Source organism: Stegostoma tigrinum, chromosome 1 (genome assembly GCF_030684315.1).
Source record: "Stegostoma tigrinum isolate sSteTig4 chromosome 1, sSteTig4.hap1, whole genome shotgun sequence".
Classification (NCBI taxonomy): Eukaryota; Metazoa; Chordata; class Chondrichthyes; order Orectolobiformes; family Stegostomatidae; genus Stegostoma; species Stegostoma tigrinum.
Genome location: NC_081354.1, coordinates 77,677,548 through 77,694,225, shown reverse-complemented (window position 1 = coordinate 77,694,225; position 16,678 = coordinate 77,677,548). Strand labels below are relative to the sequence as shown.

At 40.7% G+C, this 16,678-nt stretch overlaps 1 protein-coding gene across 9 annotated transcripts in view; it reads right to left on the bottom strand.

Moving 5' to 3' along the window:
* sec31a (SEC31 homolog A, COPII coat complex component) overlaps nucleotides 1–16,678 on the bottom strand; it is a 95,222-nt gene that overhangs the window by 18,466 nt on the left and 60,078 nt on the right. For 7 of the 9 annotated variants that reach the window (XR_007247217.2, XM_048527809.2, XM_048527816.2 and 4 more), the window contains 7 exons: nucleotides 16,019–16,197; nucleotides 15,811–15,937; nucleotides 13,081–13,226; nucleotides 10,347–10,520; nucleotides 9,372–9,554; nucleotides 4,412–4,501; nucleotides 2,245–2,377 (listed from right to left, as the gene is read on the bottom strand). Coding sequence is in view for 8 of the 9 variants with exons in the window: in XM_048527809.2 (XP_048383766.2) it covers nucleotides 2,245–2,377; nucleotides 4,412–4,501; nucleotides 9,372–9,554; nucleotides 10,347–10,520; nucleotides 13,081–13,226; nucleotides 15,811–15,937; nucleotides 16,019–16,197 (1,032 nt within the window). In the remaining variant the exon portion in view is untranslated. The remainder of the gene's footprint in view (nucleotides 1–2,244; nucleotides 2,378–4,411; nucleotides 4,502–9,371; nucleotides 9,555–10,346; nucleotides 10,521–13,080; nucleotides 13,227–15,810; nucleotides 15,938–16,018; nucleotides 16,198–16,678) is intronic. The other 2 variants (XM_048527855.2, XM_048527862.2) reach the window with 1 other exon arrangement.

Below are 16,678 nucleotides of genomic sequence, written 5' to 3'. Positions count from 1 at the left end.
GCTATCCTGATGGCTTGCTGATAACCACAGAAACGTCTGTCTGTGCCCCAGACTAGAGAGTTCCCTGTTACAATTGAGCATTTGGAAGATGACATTACAAGCCCCTCTTTATAGGAGAGCAGTCACAGTACCAGAAACCTGGCTCTTGGTGCTGTACTCACCTGAGAGGCCAACCCCTATAGTGTATCCAAAATGTCATACCTGTTTGAGATGGGAATACCCACAGGAGACTCCTACACTACCTGACTACCTCTCCTACTAGTCAACCATCTTCTTGACTGAATCTGCAGTTTTTCTACCTTCCTGAAACTGCCATCCATCACACCTCCTTGCTCTCATCAAGTCTTTATTGCCTGTAACTGCCACTCTCACCGATCCACGCAGTCAGATAGAGTTTGCAAACAAACACACTTCCTGAAGGCATAGTTTCCAGGAACATTCAAATTATCCCTCATCTCCCACATTTTACAGGAAGAGCACATCATTCTATTAAAAGTCATTTCTTCCCCTTTCACAATCTATAGACCCTGAAATTACATAAGAACAAGCACCACACAATTTGCTCAAAAACGAGCATTAGCACAGTCATACTGATCAAAAACACTGCCCTGGGATAACTTAACACCAATTCTTAATATTAAAAGTCAATCAAGAGAGAGATCACAGCATAAACACTTCTAAAAAGCCCTCATCTTACTCACTACTATAGATTTACAAACAAAAATTAAAATGTGATTCCTCATCATTCTTCTGAACACCAATGAATGCAGTCCTAACTGAACCAGTCTCTCTTTATATATCAATCCTGCCCATCCAGGAATCAGTCCTAATTGCAGTCTGTCCAAAGCCATAACATCTTTCCTCAGGTAAGGAGACCTGCACATGATATTCCAGGTATGATCTCATACAACTGCAGCAAGACATCCCTGCTCCTGTGCTCAAATCCTCTCACTAAGAAGGCCAACGTACTATTTGTCTTCTTCATTGCCTTTTGCACCTGCATGCTTGCTTTCAGCAACTGCTGTACAAGGATAGCCAGGTCTCGGTGCACTTTCCCCTTCCCCAATCTATCATGATTCAGATATATGCCTTCCTGATTTTGTTACAAAGTGGATGACCTCACATTTATTCACCTTATACTTTGTTTGCCATGCATTTGCCTAATTAACTGATCCAAATCACATCGAAGCATCTTTGCACTCTCCTTACAGTACAGCCTCCTACCCATTTCGGTGCCATCTGCAAACTTGGAGCTATTACATTTAGTTTACTCATCTAGTTCATTAATAAAGTTCCAGATAATGAGCTATCCACAAATTTTGAAATTGGGCACTGTATAACAAGGTCTAAGATTTTAATATACATAGAAATGCAGCAGCCTGGGTATTGAATCCTAAGAATTCACTCCACAAAATTTCTCCAAAGCAACAAATAACATCAATCAGTCCCTGCTGCCACTGACACTTGCAGTCAAGAGACTTCAGGTTGCTTACAGGTATATTACACAGCATTTTCGCAAACGCCTTTCATGCAAACCACCTCACTCTAAACCACCATCTCTACTGCCTCGTGAAACAACACAATCAAGTTAGTGAAACATGATTTTTAATAAATTGATGCTAGCTTTCCTCAATTAATCTATATTTGTCTAAGTGCCTGATATTTTTGTCTTGAATGATTTCCAGAAGCTTTCCCATCACCAAGATTAAACTGACTGACCTGTAGTTGCCAGCACAGTCCCGGAGACTGAGCAACTTTAAATACAACCTGGCTTCATCACAGCTGTTCACCTTTTTTTTTGCTCATTGTTAACTACCCCTGCTTCCAATATGACTTTCATAGTTGCTTCTTCCTTGGTTACGACACATACAAAAGCAGTCATTTGGCACCACAGCATGCTGCCTACCTCCATGCACACATCTAATTTTTAAATTTAATCAGCTGGAATCTGCCTCTTTCTACCTCTTTACTACTTATTATTATATAGAGATTTTATTAAATTGTTGGAGTTCTTCTTTCAGAGTTTTAATAGGCCACATTCATTGTGAGCCTGGGACCACTGATCTCAACTAGCTGCAGGATGATCAAGGTAGCTAAAAGACATAAAACTAGAACAAAAATCACGTATCAAGCACTTACTAGATATTTTCTAAAATATCCAATAAAAATAAAGTGGTTCAGCCACTGTGGTGCGGCACTTAAATTAATTCAGAGCAAAAACATGATATTGCTGACTACACTTACTTTGAGGGAATGTCTGGCGGGATCCGACTTGGGAATACATGTTATAAACAGTTGATGTTGAAGCTGGTGATTGGATCTGGCCACTTGGATTTGAAATACCCTGAAGTACGAAACCAGGTGGTGGGGCTTCACCCTGGGTGAAAGAGCAAAGCAGCATTTGAAGCTATAAAGTTGCATTCAAAATGCAGTTTAAAAAAAATATAAGTATAAACAGCTAGTATGAGTAAAATTAAAAAATTACAACATATTGGAGTAGTGTGTATGATATTATTAAATGATAAACATTTACACTTAAAAAGTGATAATATTCAAATCCTGAAAATGCAGTTGTCTTGGAAAACAGTTCAAATTTTAAAACAATCAACATTTTTGCAGCTGTTTGTGTGGGTAAGCATGCCGTTAAAAACTTTGTAGGCAGAAACCTTGCACAAGGCAGGAAAAGGTGGAGGAAGGGGAGGAGAATGACAGCAACCACTAAAAATGCTATTCCTAAGTATTTGAAGGCATTGAGGAAAGTACCAAAGCTAAGGGATTATGAGAAAGAATTCTTGGGTGTAGGATAACATTGAATTAACAGTGAGGACTCCACATAGGGTTCACAGGACGAGCTAGATAGAAAGCAGTGAGATCTTGGACTCGTATTGTGCCTAGTTCTTTTAATACAAGATCATTTCAAATTTTCTACATGGATTTAAGCACCGAGTTGCTTCTTTGTTCACATCATCATTTTAACTTCAGTCAAAAAGGTTTTATACATCGCTCAACGGTAAACGAAAGGAAAAGACAGCTTCTTAAAGCATTACAATGAGAAGTCTATCATCTTGCCAGATAAACTACAGAAGAAACTGCTTCTTGGACAAATAATCCACAATTTTTCATATTTTAACAGTAGTATATAGACATCATTTCAGTTGAAAAAGACAAATAGTAGAAATCTGTCATTACCTCGGTAACCAAATGTTCAAAGTAAATACAAAGTATCTAACACAACACAAATTTTTACTTATATTCAGGCTTGTTTTCACATTAAAGCTTCAACAAAATTTTCAAAATAGTGAATTTCAATTCAAATCAAAACGCCAGTATGAAACAATAATGTCCAAAATCCAATGGAGAAGTCAGCAATCAATTTTCTCTTCATTCATCCTTTACTGTAACTGCTCAAACTGATGGCCTGAGTATATCTGGTCAGTTTTGCTTCATGGATTTGTATAGAATTTTGTTTCAAAGTCCATACCCAAAATGAACTGGACAGAGAAGCAATAGTGGCTTTCATACAAATCATTAGGGATTGTAATTCTTTCCTCAAGTTGAATAGCTTGTGGTTCAAAATGTTTAACAGACAGGATTAATGTGATTTTACATCTTTTAACTGGCAGTGAGCTCTCTTCTCTTTTACCTATACTTCTGACAAATGAATGTGTGGAAACAGCCTTCTCAGCAAAAATCATTAGCTGTAATGTGAAAAGTCGTACCTTCAACAACACTCAGCCTTCCCCGTAATTGACAATGATGAGAGCTTGGAGTGAGACTCTCACAAAGCAACAGCAGCATAATTTCTCGAGTGACTATTATGTGCATACTTCAGAATTTCTGTCAGCATCATTACCTGAGCAGCAAACATTGCTATATTTTGTTACAACAAATCATGAGTCATCTAGGCACATACAAATACTTTTCTACAATGTATGTGGGTTGGCGGTAGTGCAAGGGTGTTTTAATGAGTAAAAAAAATTTCAATGAACTCCGTAATAAGAGTCACAAAAGTGGGGAAGACTACTGTACTGATCTTAAATATTCTCAATTGTTTCAAATGTGTTTCATGTGCTCCACGAGGACATTTCATGGGTGGAGGGAACCACTTTGCAGAAATAGATCTATTGACTGAATATTTCCAAGCAACACAAAATACACAAGACAATCAGTTACTAGTTGTTTGAACTGATACCTACGTAAATCCAAAGTCAATACTCAGAGCTCTTTTCAAATTTAAACAAAAAATATTCAGGAAAGACATCAATAAACCATAGTCAAAGATCAGACAGCTAGCAAAGTATATTTCAATATTAGAATATATATTTCCCCATTTCCAATGCAATTCTTTTTTGTTTGAGTGTGAAGACAGGCTGCTAATTTGGGAGAGAGCAGTAGGTTAACACTGTTGTACCTGTGTGTTAGATGCAGAAGCTGATGGAAAGCTGGAAAGGGCAGTGGAAGTTTGGTTACTCCATGATGTAACAGTAGGGGCAGGTCTAACCTGAATCAAACAGAGACAGACACCAATAATGGAAATAAAATAAGGAACCACACAACGCGCATCCCATATGTTGTACAAAAGTAAATAAAAGATGAAATGACAGCTTCCCTTAAACAACATGCACACAAACACAAACAAATAAAGACTGCTGTAATATAAAGACACTTGACAATGAAGATGAGAACCTTACTCCTATTTTAACAAGCTGTTTTAATCCCTTTTCAAATTAACACTGCTTGTGTCAATAAGATATGCTACCAGTGCAGTGCAGGTGTTATGCACAATATCATGTAAAATAACAGGGACTCACGTTTGAATCCAGTTTATGAGGATACATGGATCCTCTGACAGTTATGGAGTCATACACTACAGAAACAGGCCCTTCAGCCCATCATGTCTATGCCGAACATTAAACACTAAACAACACTAATCCCATTTACCTGCACTTGGTCCAAAGCCTACCAAGCCATGTCATTTTAAGTACTCATCCAGATGCTTCTTAAATGTTGTGAGAACATGTGCTTCTACCGCTCTCTCAGGCAGCACATTCCACATTTCTACTATCTTCTGGGTTAAAACATTTTCTCCCCCTCAGATCTCATCTACACCATTTAATCCTCACCTTAAACTTTGTCCTCGGGTCTTAGACCCATCTGTCATGGGAAAAAGATTCTCACAATCTACTCTATGCTTCCCATAATTTGTGCACCTCGCTTAGATCCCCCTCAGCCTCCTCTGCTCCAATGAAAACAAACCCAGCCTATCTATTCTCTCCTCATAAACAATGAGCAAACACAGAAGTTCTGGAAAAGCTCAGCAGGTCTGACAACATCTATGAAGAAAAAAATCAGAGTTAACATTTTGGGTCGGTGACCCTTCCTCAGAACTGTTTGTTCTGAATTCTTCCTCAGTAGGTTCTGAGGAAGGGTCACTGGACCCAAAATGTCTAACTCTGATTCTTTTTTTCCTTCACAGATGCTGCCAGACCTGCTAAACTTTCCCAATAACTTCTGTTTTTGTTCCTGATTTACAGTTTTTTTACGGTTTTTATTTAGTCTCTCCTCATAACTGAGGCTTTTCATCCTAGGGATATCCTACAGAATCTCCTGTGAAATCTCTTCTGTGCATCCTTCTGATCGTGTGATGACCAGAGCTACACACAGCATTCCATCTGAGGCCTAACCGATTTTTTACAGAGCTGTAACAAGCTTGCTCCTGTATTTTATCCTTCAGTTAATGAACATGAGCATCCCATATGCCTTTTTCACCAACCTGGCTTACTGTGCTGACACCTTCAGGAATCTATGGACTTGTACACCAAGGTCTCTTTGTTTCTCAGTACCCCCTAGAGGGTACTATCATTCATCGTGTAAATCCCTCTCTAATTAGACTTCCCAAAATGCATCACCTCGCACTTGTACTGAGATTAAATTTCATCCCAGTCCAATTCTGACACCTCCACAAGATGGGGGATCAGGATTTACTGCTGATCCCTAATTTTCCCTGAGGTGGTGATGCTCAGCTGCCATCTTGAACCTCAGACATCCAACTGCTGAGGGAAGGAGCTCCAGAACGTTGACAAGGTGCCAGCACTTTTCCCCATCCTTAATAAAGGCTGAGTGGCATGCAAGGGCAGTTTCAGATGGCAACCAGGAATCAACTACATTGTGACGGATCTGTAGTCACATGTCAGCCTTGAGTCACATGTAGGCCAGATGAGGCCAAAAAAAAGGGTGTTAGTGAAATAGATGCATTTCAATTGATGATTGTTGTTATGATCACCATAACTAAGGCTAGCTTTAAGTTCCAGACTTATGAATTGAACTGAAGTTCCAACTGCTGCTGTGGTGAGATTTGAAGTGATGCTGCCAACGCATCAGCCTGGGTGTCCGAATGCCCAATCCATTTTTCAGCCAATCCTTGTTTTCAGTGCCTGTCTGAGGAGCCTCTGCAGTCGCAATCTCTTCCCTTCCACACCCAACAGCAGCTGCCACTGCCCAACCCAGTGCCCCTACCATTGTGAATACCAGCTAAGAGATTATTTTCTGACCATTCTATGGTATGCAACAACATCACCATTTGCTTGGAGACCTAACAGCTTTCAAATAGGTGCTGCAGACAAATAGTGACTTGGGATTTTTACACTGTAAATGGTAACATACAAGTATGACTCAAAAACTGGGACACAAGAAATAGAGCTAATTTAGACAGCATGCGCATGGCAATTGCAAGAACATTTATAATTTATACATGTAAAAGCAAAACCGCATTTGCTTGACTGGGGTCAGTCATGCATGAGTCTTCCTAGTGGCTCAACGGAAGCTCCTACTTGATCCTGCTGCGATTTCAACATTTCTGTGTTGTGTGTGCTTGGTTGTACAGTGCCATTTGTGATTGGCACAGCCACTGGACATGACACCTTCCTCGCCACCACCCCCCCCCCCAACCCCCTCACCCCCCGAAGCTAATTGAATCATAGAATCAGACATTTTCCATTAAGCCTGTTGCCAACACTTTGAAAGAGTTATTTCATTCCCTCTAAATACTATTCTCTCTCACCTCTAAGCACTGCAATTTTTACCCATTGAAGATTATTCCAATTTTCTTTTGAAAGTTATTACTGAATTTGTTTCCACCGCCATTAATGGCTAAGTTAAGCCATTTCAGAACAGAGTGAATGTAAATATGCCCTCACGTTAAAATCTGTGCGCTCTCGGATTTCAGTTGTATAGTCTGAGCTAGATAATGAATATAGTCTGAGCTAGATAATGAATATAGCTCCTATATGCCAAGCTAATTATCACGATATGAGATATTCAGAACGATCACAGCCAGAATAGTGAAAGGTTGCAATCTCTATTCACACTAAGCCTACTGATCAGCTGCTGCCAGAAGTCTCACTTATGAGTGTTCACTGCAATGAATAATGACAAGTAAGTGTTACTCTAGAAAATATGCACAAAATTGAAGAGAAAATGTTAAAGTCCATTCGGAATAAAACAGTCACAACTACCTCCTTATTAACAATATCAATTGTCACTTAATATGCTTGGAATTACATTAAAGCTTTATAGCACAACATAGGTTTTTATCCTCTTGCCCTTTGTCAATTTTAATAATTCCTTAGGTTTCCCTCTAACTATCTTAATTCTAATGTAAAGCAAGGTAGTTTCACGAGTCTCTCCTCATATCTGTAGACTCTTCTGTCTGCTCTGAGCTCAATAGCTAGCTCCAGAAACGCTAATGCTGTACAATTCAAATGCTTGACCTCGATTTTAAATTTCTTCATGGACTTGGCCTTCATTAAAATCCATTATAGAGACTTGGGCATAAAATCAGAGCTGAGACTACGGTACAATACTAAGAGACTGCTGCAGAGTTTGAGATGCCCTCTTACAGATAAGGTTTTAAACTGCAGCATAGTCTCCCCTTCTGGATGGATGTGAAAGATCCCATGGCACTGTTACAAACAAACAGCAAGGAAATTCAGGCCAACATCTACCCTTCAAACAACACCCAAAATTAATGCTCTAATCATAATCACATATTCATAATAAATTAGCTGTTGTTTCCTGTATTATAGTAGAGCTAACATTTCAAAAAGCATTTAATTGGCTCTAAAGCATTTTAGAGCATGAAGGCTGTGAAAGGTGCCTTATAAATGAAAGTTCTTTCTTATTTCTCTTCTGTTAGAAGCTATCTTGGGGCAGGTGCTTATGTTAAAATGTGCCAGAGAATAAACTTAGCTATCACCTTATTTTATAAATTAACTTGCACCCTATTTGTGGGCTTGTCATCATTACCCGAGAAACATGCCCAAAACTGACTCTATATTCTAACTGCAGCTGAATGAATGGTTATCAGAAGCTTTGAACTACCTCGCCACTGTGTAACCCTTGTTTATAAAATCTCCTATCTCAAATGTATATCTAACCTCTTTCCTTTTAGAATTTTGCTACTTATATTTCTTATTCTTCCTTGCAAAGTATATCACCTCATTTTTATCTGCATTAAATTTTGTCTGTTTTCTATCTTCTCAATTTATGAATCATGCTTTAATTTAGTTACAGCTTATAGGCAGCACCTCACCAAAGATGCTTCTGCACAGCAATTTGCATTATCAATAAAGTTTTCTCAAAAACTAAAAACACTGTCAAATGAACCTTCCTTCTTACATTCCTGTGCTTAACTAACTGTCCTTAACTAACTCACACATTACAGTTTCCTGAAGCTCACCAATTGAAATCGGGCTAAATGGTCTATGGTTATTGGATTTATCCCTTTCACCTTTTTGGGAACACAGGTGTTACATCAGCAACAGTTTGGTCTTCTGGCATGTGTTCAAAATCCAATAATCTTTGAAAGATTGTGATTAAAGCCTCTCTGTATCCTTCAACATTCTACGTTACATGTCTTCTAAAGTCTTTTCACTCTTGAGATACGTCAATCTTTCTTGAAGTTCTACTTCCTTAGCTATCGTTGTCATATTTAAAACCTCCATCTCTTTCATCTATCAATGCTGTATCTTCTATCTACATTTGAAAAGATAGGTGCATCAGACAAAACAACAAAAGCAAAGGACAATGCCCAACTGAGGTAACAAGTTGTAACAACCCTGAGTTACACTATCATACAGATAGAGAGTAAGCAGTACAAGCATATTTCTTAGTCTATACTCTACTACTAACAAATTTATTGAACCACATGCCTGGTCATCATAGGTTGCGCATTTGGTAAACTGAAATCTTAATCAAAAGCAAAACATTTATGATTAAAATTTGAAATTACATTAAAACAATATTCTACACAATATCCAAAATAAATGTATGCTTAACCATGGGTTAAAACCGACACAGAAGCTGTCTCTCACCTGTGCATAGTATTGCTGGGTAGGTGCTTGCTGCTGTAGCTGCCCTGGGGCAAGTGACTGTTTGGAGCCTGCTGGACCTCTTGGAACTGGATGCTTCCCATGAGGAAAAGCAGCAGATTCTTGCCCAGCTGCCTGTTCACCCTGGGCACGGAACAGTCTGTCTCGCAAATGCAAGATGGTCAACTTGTCAAAAGAGAAATTTTTAAAAATCAAAATGAGACAAAATATGGATTTATGAGCTTCCTCGATGAGGATGTTCATTTGCTCTAAGACTAGCTGTCATCAAGGCAATTGTTTCCTTTCTCCTTACCTTATGCACGCTGCTGCAACAGTGTCAGAATGGTAACAGCTTCAACACCCGTCACATTTTGCACTTAACATTATTTTTTAAAAATATTATGAACTAAGGTTTGTTCGTTTTGCACCATCTACAGTGGAATATCTTACTCGCTAGTAATTTTACAATAGCAGATGTATGCAAATATGATATTGATATTTTGCTTACTGCTAATACAACTTTTGTTTCTAGAACAGCAAAAGCAAATCAACAAAAATATGAAACATACCAGGAGGGACAGGAGAAATCTAAATGATTAAAGAGTGAGTCCTGAACAAAATCACAGCAATGCTGATCTGGAAGGAAAATTGGTTTTAGAATATACATTGGATTTAGTATTTGGCATTTCCACACTGGGAAAAGATTCTGACTATCCCTGTCTCTCAATTTTACATATTTCTATCAAGTCACCCCTTAGTCTCAGACGCTTAAGTGAATACAATCCAAGTTTGTCCAATCTCTCCCTACAACTAATCCACTTTAATCCAGGCAACATCCTGGGAAATCTCTTCTGCACCCTCTCCAAAGCTTCCACATCCTTTCTGTAGCATGGTGATCAAAGCCACACACAATAAACACAACATTAAAGATCACACAGTCATAAAGCGGATCCAAAGCCAAAACACCTTCCAGCATACCTGATTTGTATCAGTGGGCAGGTAAGACAAAGCTGCAACCAGACTTCCTTGGGCGGCCAACAGATTCGCATATTGACTCATCTTGTCTGCTAGAACAGCACCCACTCCATTGTTGTTCGCTCCTTGGGTAAGTTCAATTGCTTTACGCAAAACCACTACTTTCTCAATCAGATCCTGAAAACAAAAGAACGTCAAAAAAAACAAGAAAACATTTAGCTCTTGTTGTTGGAGAAGTTTGCTCTGAATCAGGATTCTCATTGCAGCTGAATTAAGACATAGCAAAGTCATGAAAATATGGCCCTGCAAGTTACTGAGACAAAGATTAGATCTTTAGTCACTTTCAGAATTTGTTGGTGCCACTGGATGTTGAGTAGAGGGTCTCAGATTTCCTGACTGCACAGTCACACCACAATTCATACAGCCAATGGCACAAAGCAATTGTACTAATTAGAAGCTGACAAACTGGAAGACTCGCTAAATTTCCCCATCACATGGGAAGTGGCACTCTTCAGCTGGGTTCAAAGGATTTTGACCTCACATCACTGGGGTGGGTATTGTGCATTTGGAGCACAGCTCACTAAGTTGTTGAGCTGCTTCCTAATGGGAATAGAGGTTACACATCTAAAGAGTTTTAGTTTCAACTTGTTTGCAGGCTCCCAGTCCCCCAGAGGTTCAACAGCAGAGGTACCGCAGAATCCATTGGATGTGCTACAGCTCCCTCTACGTGAGCAGAACTAAATTGCAACTTAACCATTCTAAGGTTGGTTCCAGTGTAGCAGAAAATATTTACACAGTGCCTTTAATGTAATTAAATATCACAAGGTGCTTTACATGAGCACTATTAAAACAAAATTTTACACCAAGACAAACAACGTACTATTAAAACAAATGGTAACAGGAACCAGAGGGGTGGGTCGGAAAGCTTAGCTGAAAAGATGGTTTTTCAATAAGTTTAAAAAAGTAGAAAGGAAAACGGAGGGAATTAGGGCAAGAGATCTGGCCGGTAGTGCCTAATGACTTTGCTAACAGTAGAACAAAGGCTGCGAGGAAGCATTCATGGGGCTGGGGGGGTGGTAACAAAGAGTTCATGGATCAAAGGATGCAAATGCAATGCACAAGGCTGGAGCAGGATACACAGATGGATTGAGATGAGGCCATGTCAGCATTTCAAGGAGAGGATTTTAAAATATATTAGGTTGGAAGAAAAAGATCCAATATAGATCAGCACTGTTGGAGTTGATGGGTAGATTAATAAATAACTGGACAGCTGAGTTTTTTTAAGAAAATGAAGGCTGGCAAAGAAGAGATCAGAGAGGTCAGACATACAGGTGATAAAGGCAGATGATAATGCAGATGTGAAAGAAAGCCAGTTTAGTGCTATATAGGGACTTGGACCCAAATAGGTCATTAATATTTCAAACAAACAACCTGGTCTATGTAGTTAGGGAGAAAAAAAGCAGTCGAGGTATCAGAGTATTCACTTCATGCCAATTTCAGATTTTTCCACTCTCAGCAGCAACAATCCCACTAAAATATATCTGCTATTTGTGTTAGTTCCGCCTTCTGCTTCGAACTTACTGAAGTAAAGCTACTGCTGTTCTACACTAAATGAGTATTTAACACAATTTGAGAATTATTATTCTCTGAATCTGGGTCATGTTGAAAAGCCTCATACCTGGAATCTTATAAGCACCCGGCGCAATTTATGCAATTATTGTTCATATTAAATGTCTCTAACCAGGAACAGGAAAGTTACTAGCTGTTGCATTTTTACTATTGAAGGCCAAGTCCAGGGCCCGAGGACATAAACAACATAATCTAGGATGACACTCAGTACAGTGCTGAAGAAGTACTGCAATGTAGGGGTTCTGTCATTCAGAAAACTGGATTAAACAGGACTTAATAAGGCACTACACAAATACACATTCTTCCACGCAGCAAGATGGAAGAAACTTGGACAGCATAGAACACTTAGCCACGATGGACACCACCATATTCTCAATTCCAACTGTACACTGTGTACACTGGAAAAAAGAACTCAATGAAAGCCTGGCAACTCTACATAGCACCCATGGGAATGTCTAGATGCCAAGGTGGCCTCAGGTTGTTGTGGTTCTATGTTTGCTTCACAGAAACTTGCCAACTCCATTGCAGGACTATTTATTTGAAGAGATGTTACAGAATAGCTATCAGACAGATTCACTTTAAAGATTCAGCAACCACTGTTACAGCAAAGAATAGCTACTTCACACTACTTACTGCCAGCTGGGGATTGTGCAATGGCTGTCAGTCATCCTAGCTACACATTTATGAGCATATTTCTCTTAACATTATGTTGAAACACAGACGGAGAGAGCTTCCCATCCACACTCTCACCGAAGTTTAATTTAGATAAAAATTACATTCTTCCTAGCCTATCTTGGGTGCACAGACGAAATGTCCTAGCAAAATCTAACTTTGGGAAAGAAATGCCTGGAATAAAGAGGGTCTTCAGGTCCCTTATAAACAATATATGAATGCAAACTGAGCACTAGACAGGCCACTGTGGAAGCTTGTTTTTAAATTTACCAAGTCATTTGTGAGAGTGGGATTGAAAACTACAAAGTGCGGGTAACAATCAAAAACATTATGAGAAGACAGGACGTCCAAGTATTTTTCAAGAACTTAACATCTCCATTGTTTGTTATTCAAAAAAGCACAATCATGTTGTACCAAAAATCTCAATGGCACTAACCTGAAGAGCAAGGGGCGAGTTGCCATTCTGAGCTCTATCCCAACAGGCTACAAGCTTCTCCACATTACCAGCGCAGATATAGCACAGGCAGGCTTGGGACTGAAGGCTGGTATCCCCCTCATTCTCCAACCGTGTGCCCAAGAGGTCTAAGATGGAAGCAGACAAAAACATAAGGCACACCAAAAAATCTTGTATACTCAGTAATTTATCTTCCACTTGCAAACCAGACTCTAACCATCCTGAGTTTCACTTTCCAGTTGTGCAGCAACATAAGCTGTATTGTGCTGCCAGTTGGTTTGCTAATTGTGGCATCCCCTTCCAAATCCCCTCTTCCCCTGGTTCCTGATTGGTGCAATTCAGATGAGAAAGCAAGGACCAAACTTGGCTTTTTTATCATTCATTTTCAATGGCAGTGGCAGTAAACTTTGGCACTCCAACACAGCACAATTAATATCAGAATAGGAGCTAATAAAATCTCACAGAAGTAGGGCAATTGCAATGACTGTTTGGGGCAATTTGTTCTGTCTTTGCCTCAGCCCACACTCCAGATGTGTTGCTCCTGCTCAACTCGAGAATCATGGCAATATTCTGGACCCGATCAATTACCGTCCAACTATTAGCCTGGTTGTGCGTTAACAGAAAAGGGTAGGAAAACAAACAACTTGTAGGCCTCTCAGGCCTTGGATATAGGAACTTTTTGAAAGGAAATTTTAAAGACAGTTGATTTTTACTTCACCCTTCTTTCTAAAAAAAACGCAAGAAATATGACATCATTGGCAAAGATAATAGGAACTGCAGATGCTGGAGAATCTGAGACAACAGGGTGTGGAGCTGGATGAACACAGCAGGCATCTCAGGAGCAGGAAAGCTGACGTTTCGGGTCGAGACCCTTCTTCAGGAATGGGGGAGGGGGCATGAAGGGGATTCTGAAATAAATAGTGAGGGCGGGGGGAGGCGGATAAAGGAGAAGATAGGGTGAGAGGAGACAGACAGGTCAAAGGAGGTTTGGAGCCAGTAGGTGGGGAGGTAGGGAGGGGATAGGTCAGCCCAGGGAGGATGGACAGGTCAAGGAGATAGGATGAGGTTGGTGGGTAGGAGATGGGTTGGGGCTTGAGGTGGGAGGAATGGTTAGGGAGGTGGGGATGAGCTGGGCTTGTTTTTGGGATGCCGTTGGAGGGAGGGGAGATTTTGAAGCTGGTGAAGTCCACATTGATACCACTAGGCTGCAGGGTTCCCAAGCGAAATATGAGTTGCTGTTACTGCAACCTTTGGGTGGCATCATTGTGGCACTGCAGGAGGGCCAGGATGGACATGTTGTCCAAGGAATGGGAGGGGGAGCTGAAATCGTTCGCAACTGGGAGGTGTGGTTGTTTGCTGCGAACCGAGCGTAGGTGTTCCGCAAAGTGGTCCACAAGCCTCCACTTGGTTTCCCCGATGTAGAGGCGGCCACAACAGGAACAGCGGATACAGTATACCACATTTGCAGATGTGCAGGTGAACATCTGCTTGATGTGGAAGGTCTTCTTAGGGCCTGGGATGGGGGTGAGGGGGAAGGTGTAGGGCCAGGTGAAGCACTTCCTGCGGTTGTAGGGAAAAGTGCCGGGGGTGGTGGGGCTGGAGGGAAGTGTGGAATGGACAAGGGAGTCACAGAGAGAGTGGTTCCTCCAGAAAGCACATAAGGGTATAGAGGGAAAACTTTGGTAGTGGGGTCAAGATTGCAGATGGCGGAAATGTCGGAGGATGATGGGTTGGATCCGGAGGTTGGTGGGGTGGTACGTGAGGATGAGGGGAATTCTGTTCTGGCTGTTATTGCGGGGAGGGGGTGTGAGGGATGAGTCGTGGGAAATGCGAGAGACACGGTCGAGGGCATTTTCAATCACTGTGGAGGGGAAGTTGTGGTCCTTGACAAAAAAAGGACATCTGGGATGTCTGGGAGTGGAATGCCTCATCATGGGAGCAGATGAAGGGGAGGCGAAGGAATTGAGAATAGGGGATGGCCTTTTTGCAGGACTTCAGAAGCTTCAAAATCTCCCCTCCCCTAACCGCGCCGCAAAACCAGCCTAGCTAGTCCCCGCCTACCTAACCATTCTTCCCAACTCAAGCCCCAAACCCATCTCCTACCCACCAACCTCATCCCAGCCCCTTGACCTGTCCGTCCTCCCTGGACTGGCCTATCCCCACCTACACTCACCTTCACTGGCTCCAACCCCGTCTCTTTGACCTGTCCATCTCCTCTCCACCTATCTTCTCCTTCATCCATCTTCGATCCAACTCCCTCTCTCTCCCTATTTATTTCAGAATCCCCTTCCCCTCCCCCATTTCTGAAGAAGGGTCGAGGCCCGAAATGTCAGCTTTCCTGCTCCTCTGATGCTGCTTGGCCTGCTGTGTTCATCCAGCTCTACACCGTGACATCATTTGCAATTTGTTTGCACTTTCAGAAACAATGGTGGTGCCTGACCTCTCCCAGAAACATGAGTAGTGCTGAATGAAATATAACACTAGAAAGGCATTTTGTTTTTGGCACACAATCAGTTGTTATGGTACTGAAACACAGCGACTCTGGCTCTTATCCCACTTTTGGAGTTTTGCATTTTTCAATAAATAGGCCATGCCTGAGTCACAATGCAATCTGCCACTAAATCAATTACTTCAACAAGGAATTTCTCCTGACTACGATCAAAGACAGGATAACAAACATTTCAGAATGCGGGACAAAACACCTCAACTCACCACAAAGTGCAGCAAATTCATCAGACCTCGCATAGGTCAACAAGGCAGCCAAAGCTTCCTTCCAGTTCTGAAGATCGCACGACTGTAGAATCTCCTTCCAATCTCGTGTCACTACAGCATCTATCAACTGGACATTTCATCCAAAACTTTAGGGCAAAGATCATAAGCATTGAGGTTCACAACGTGCTCAAAATAGAAGCCACCTTACCCTGGTGATCTTGCTCCTTGTTTTGGCAAAGTATTTCTTTTGTGTCTTAGCTAGAAGCTCCTGACCTCCAGCTATTGCTAATATGATGGCATCTGCCATTCGATTATCGAACAAGCAAAGATCAACTGCTCCTTCGAAGTTACCAGTCAGCAAAGCCTGAGTAATCAGCCCATCAACATCTAGAAAATGCAAAGATCTTTTTTGTCAAATGCTTCATTTTAGCAATTGTTTTAATTCAATAAATCCTCCCGTGCGATACTGTGTAAATGTTATATTGTCAAAGATGCTATCTTTCAAATGAGACAATGAAATGAGACCTTATCTGCTTAGATGGATGTAAATATGACACTATATATGAGCTAAGCTGATGTTTTAATATTATTTTCTCAATCATCATTCAAAGTTGATGAACTGACAACTCATTAACTGAGACCATATATACAAACGCGTAATTGCAATACTTACACTGAAGCAACTACACTTTACAAAGTAGTCCATTTGTCACAGAAATCTATGACATCATGAGGAGTGAGGGGAATAAGTGAAAGTCTTTCTTTCCCTTGCCTGTCCCAAGATTAGCCCACATCTCCAATTATATACCCGTTTCATCCTCAAGGCCTAAAACTAACGTAGACATGTGATGGGAAACAAGTATACCCA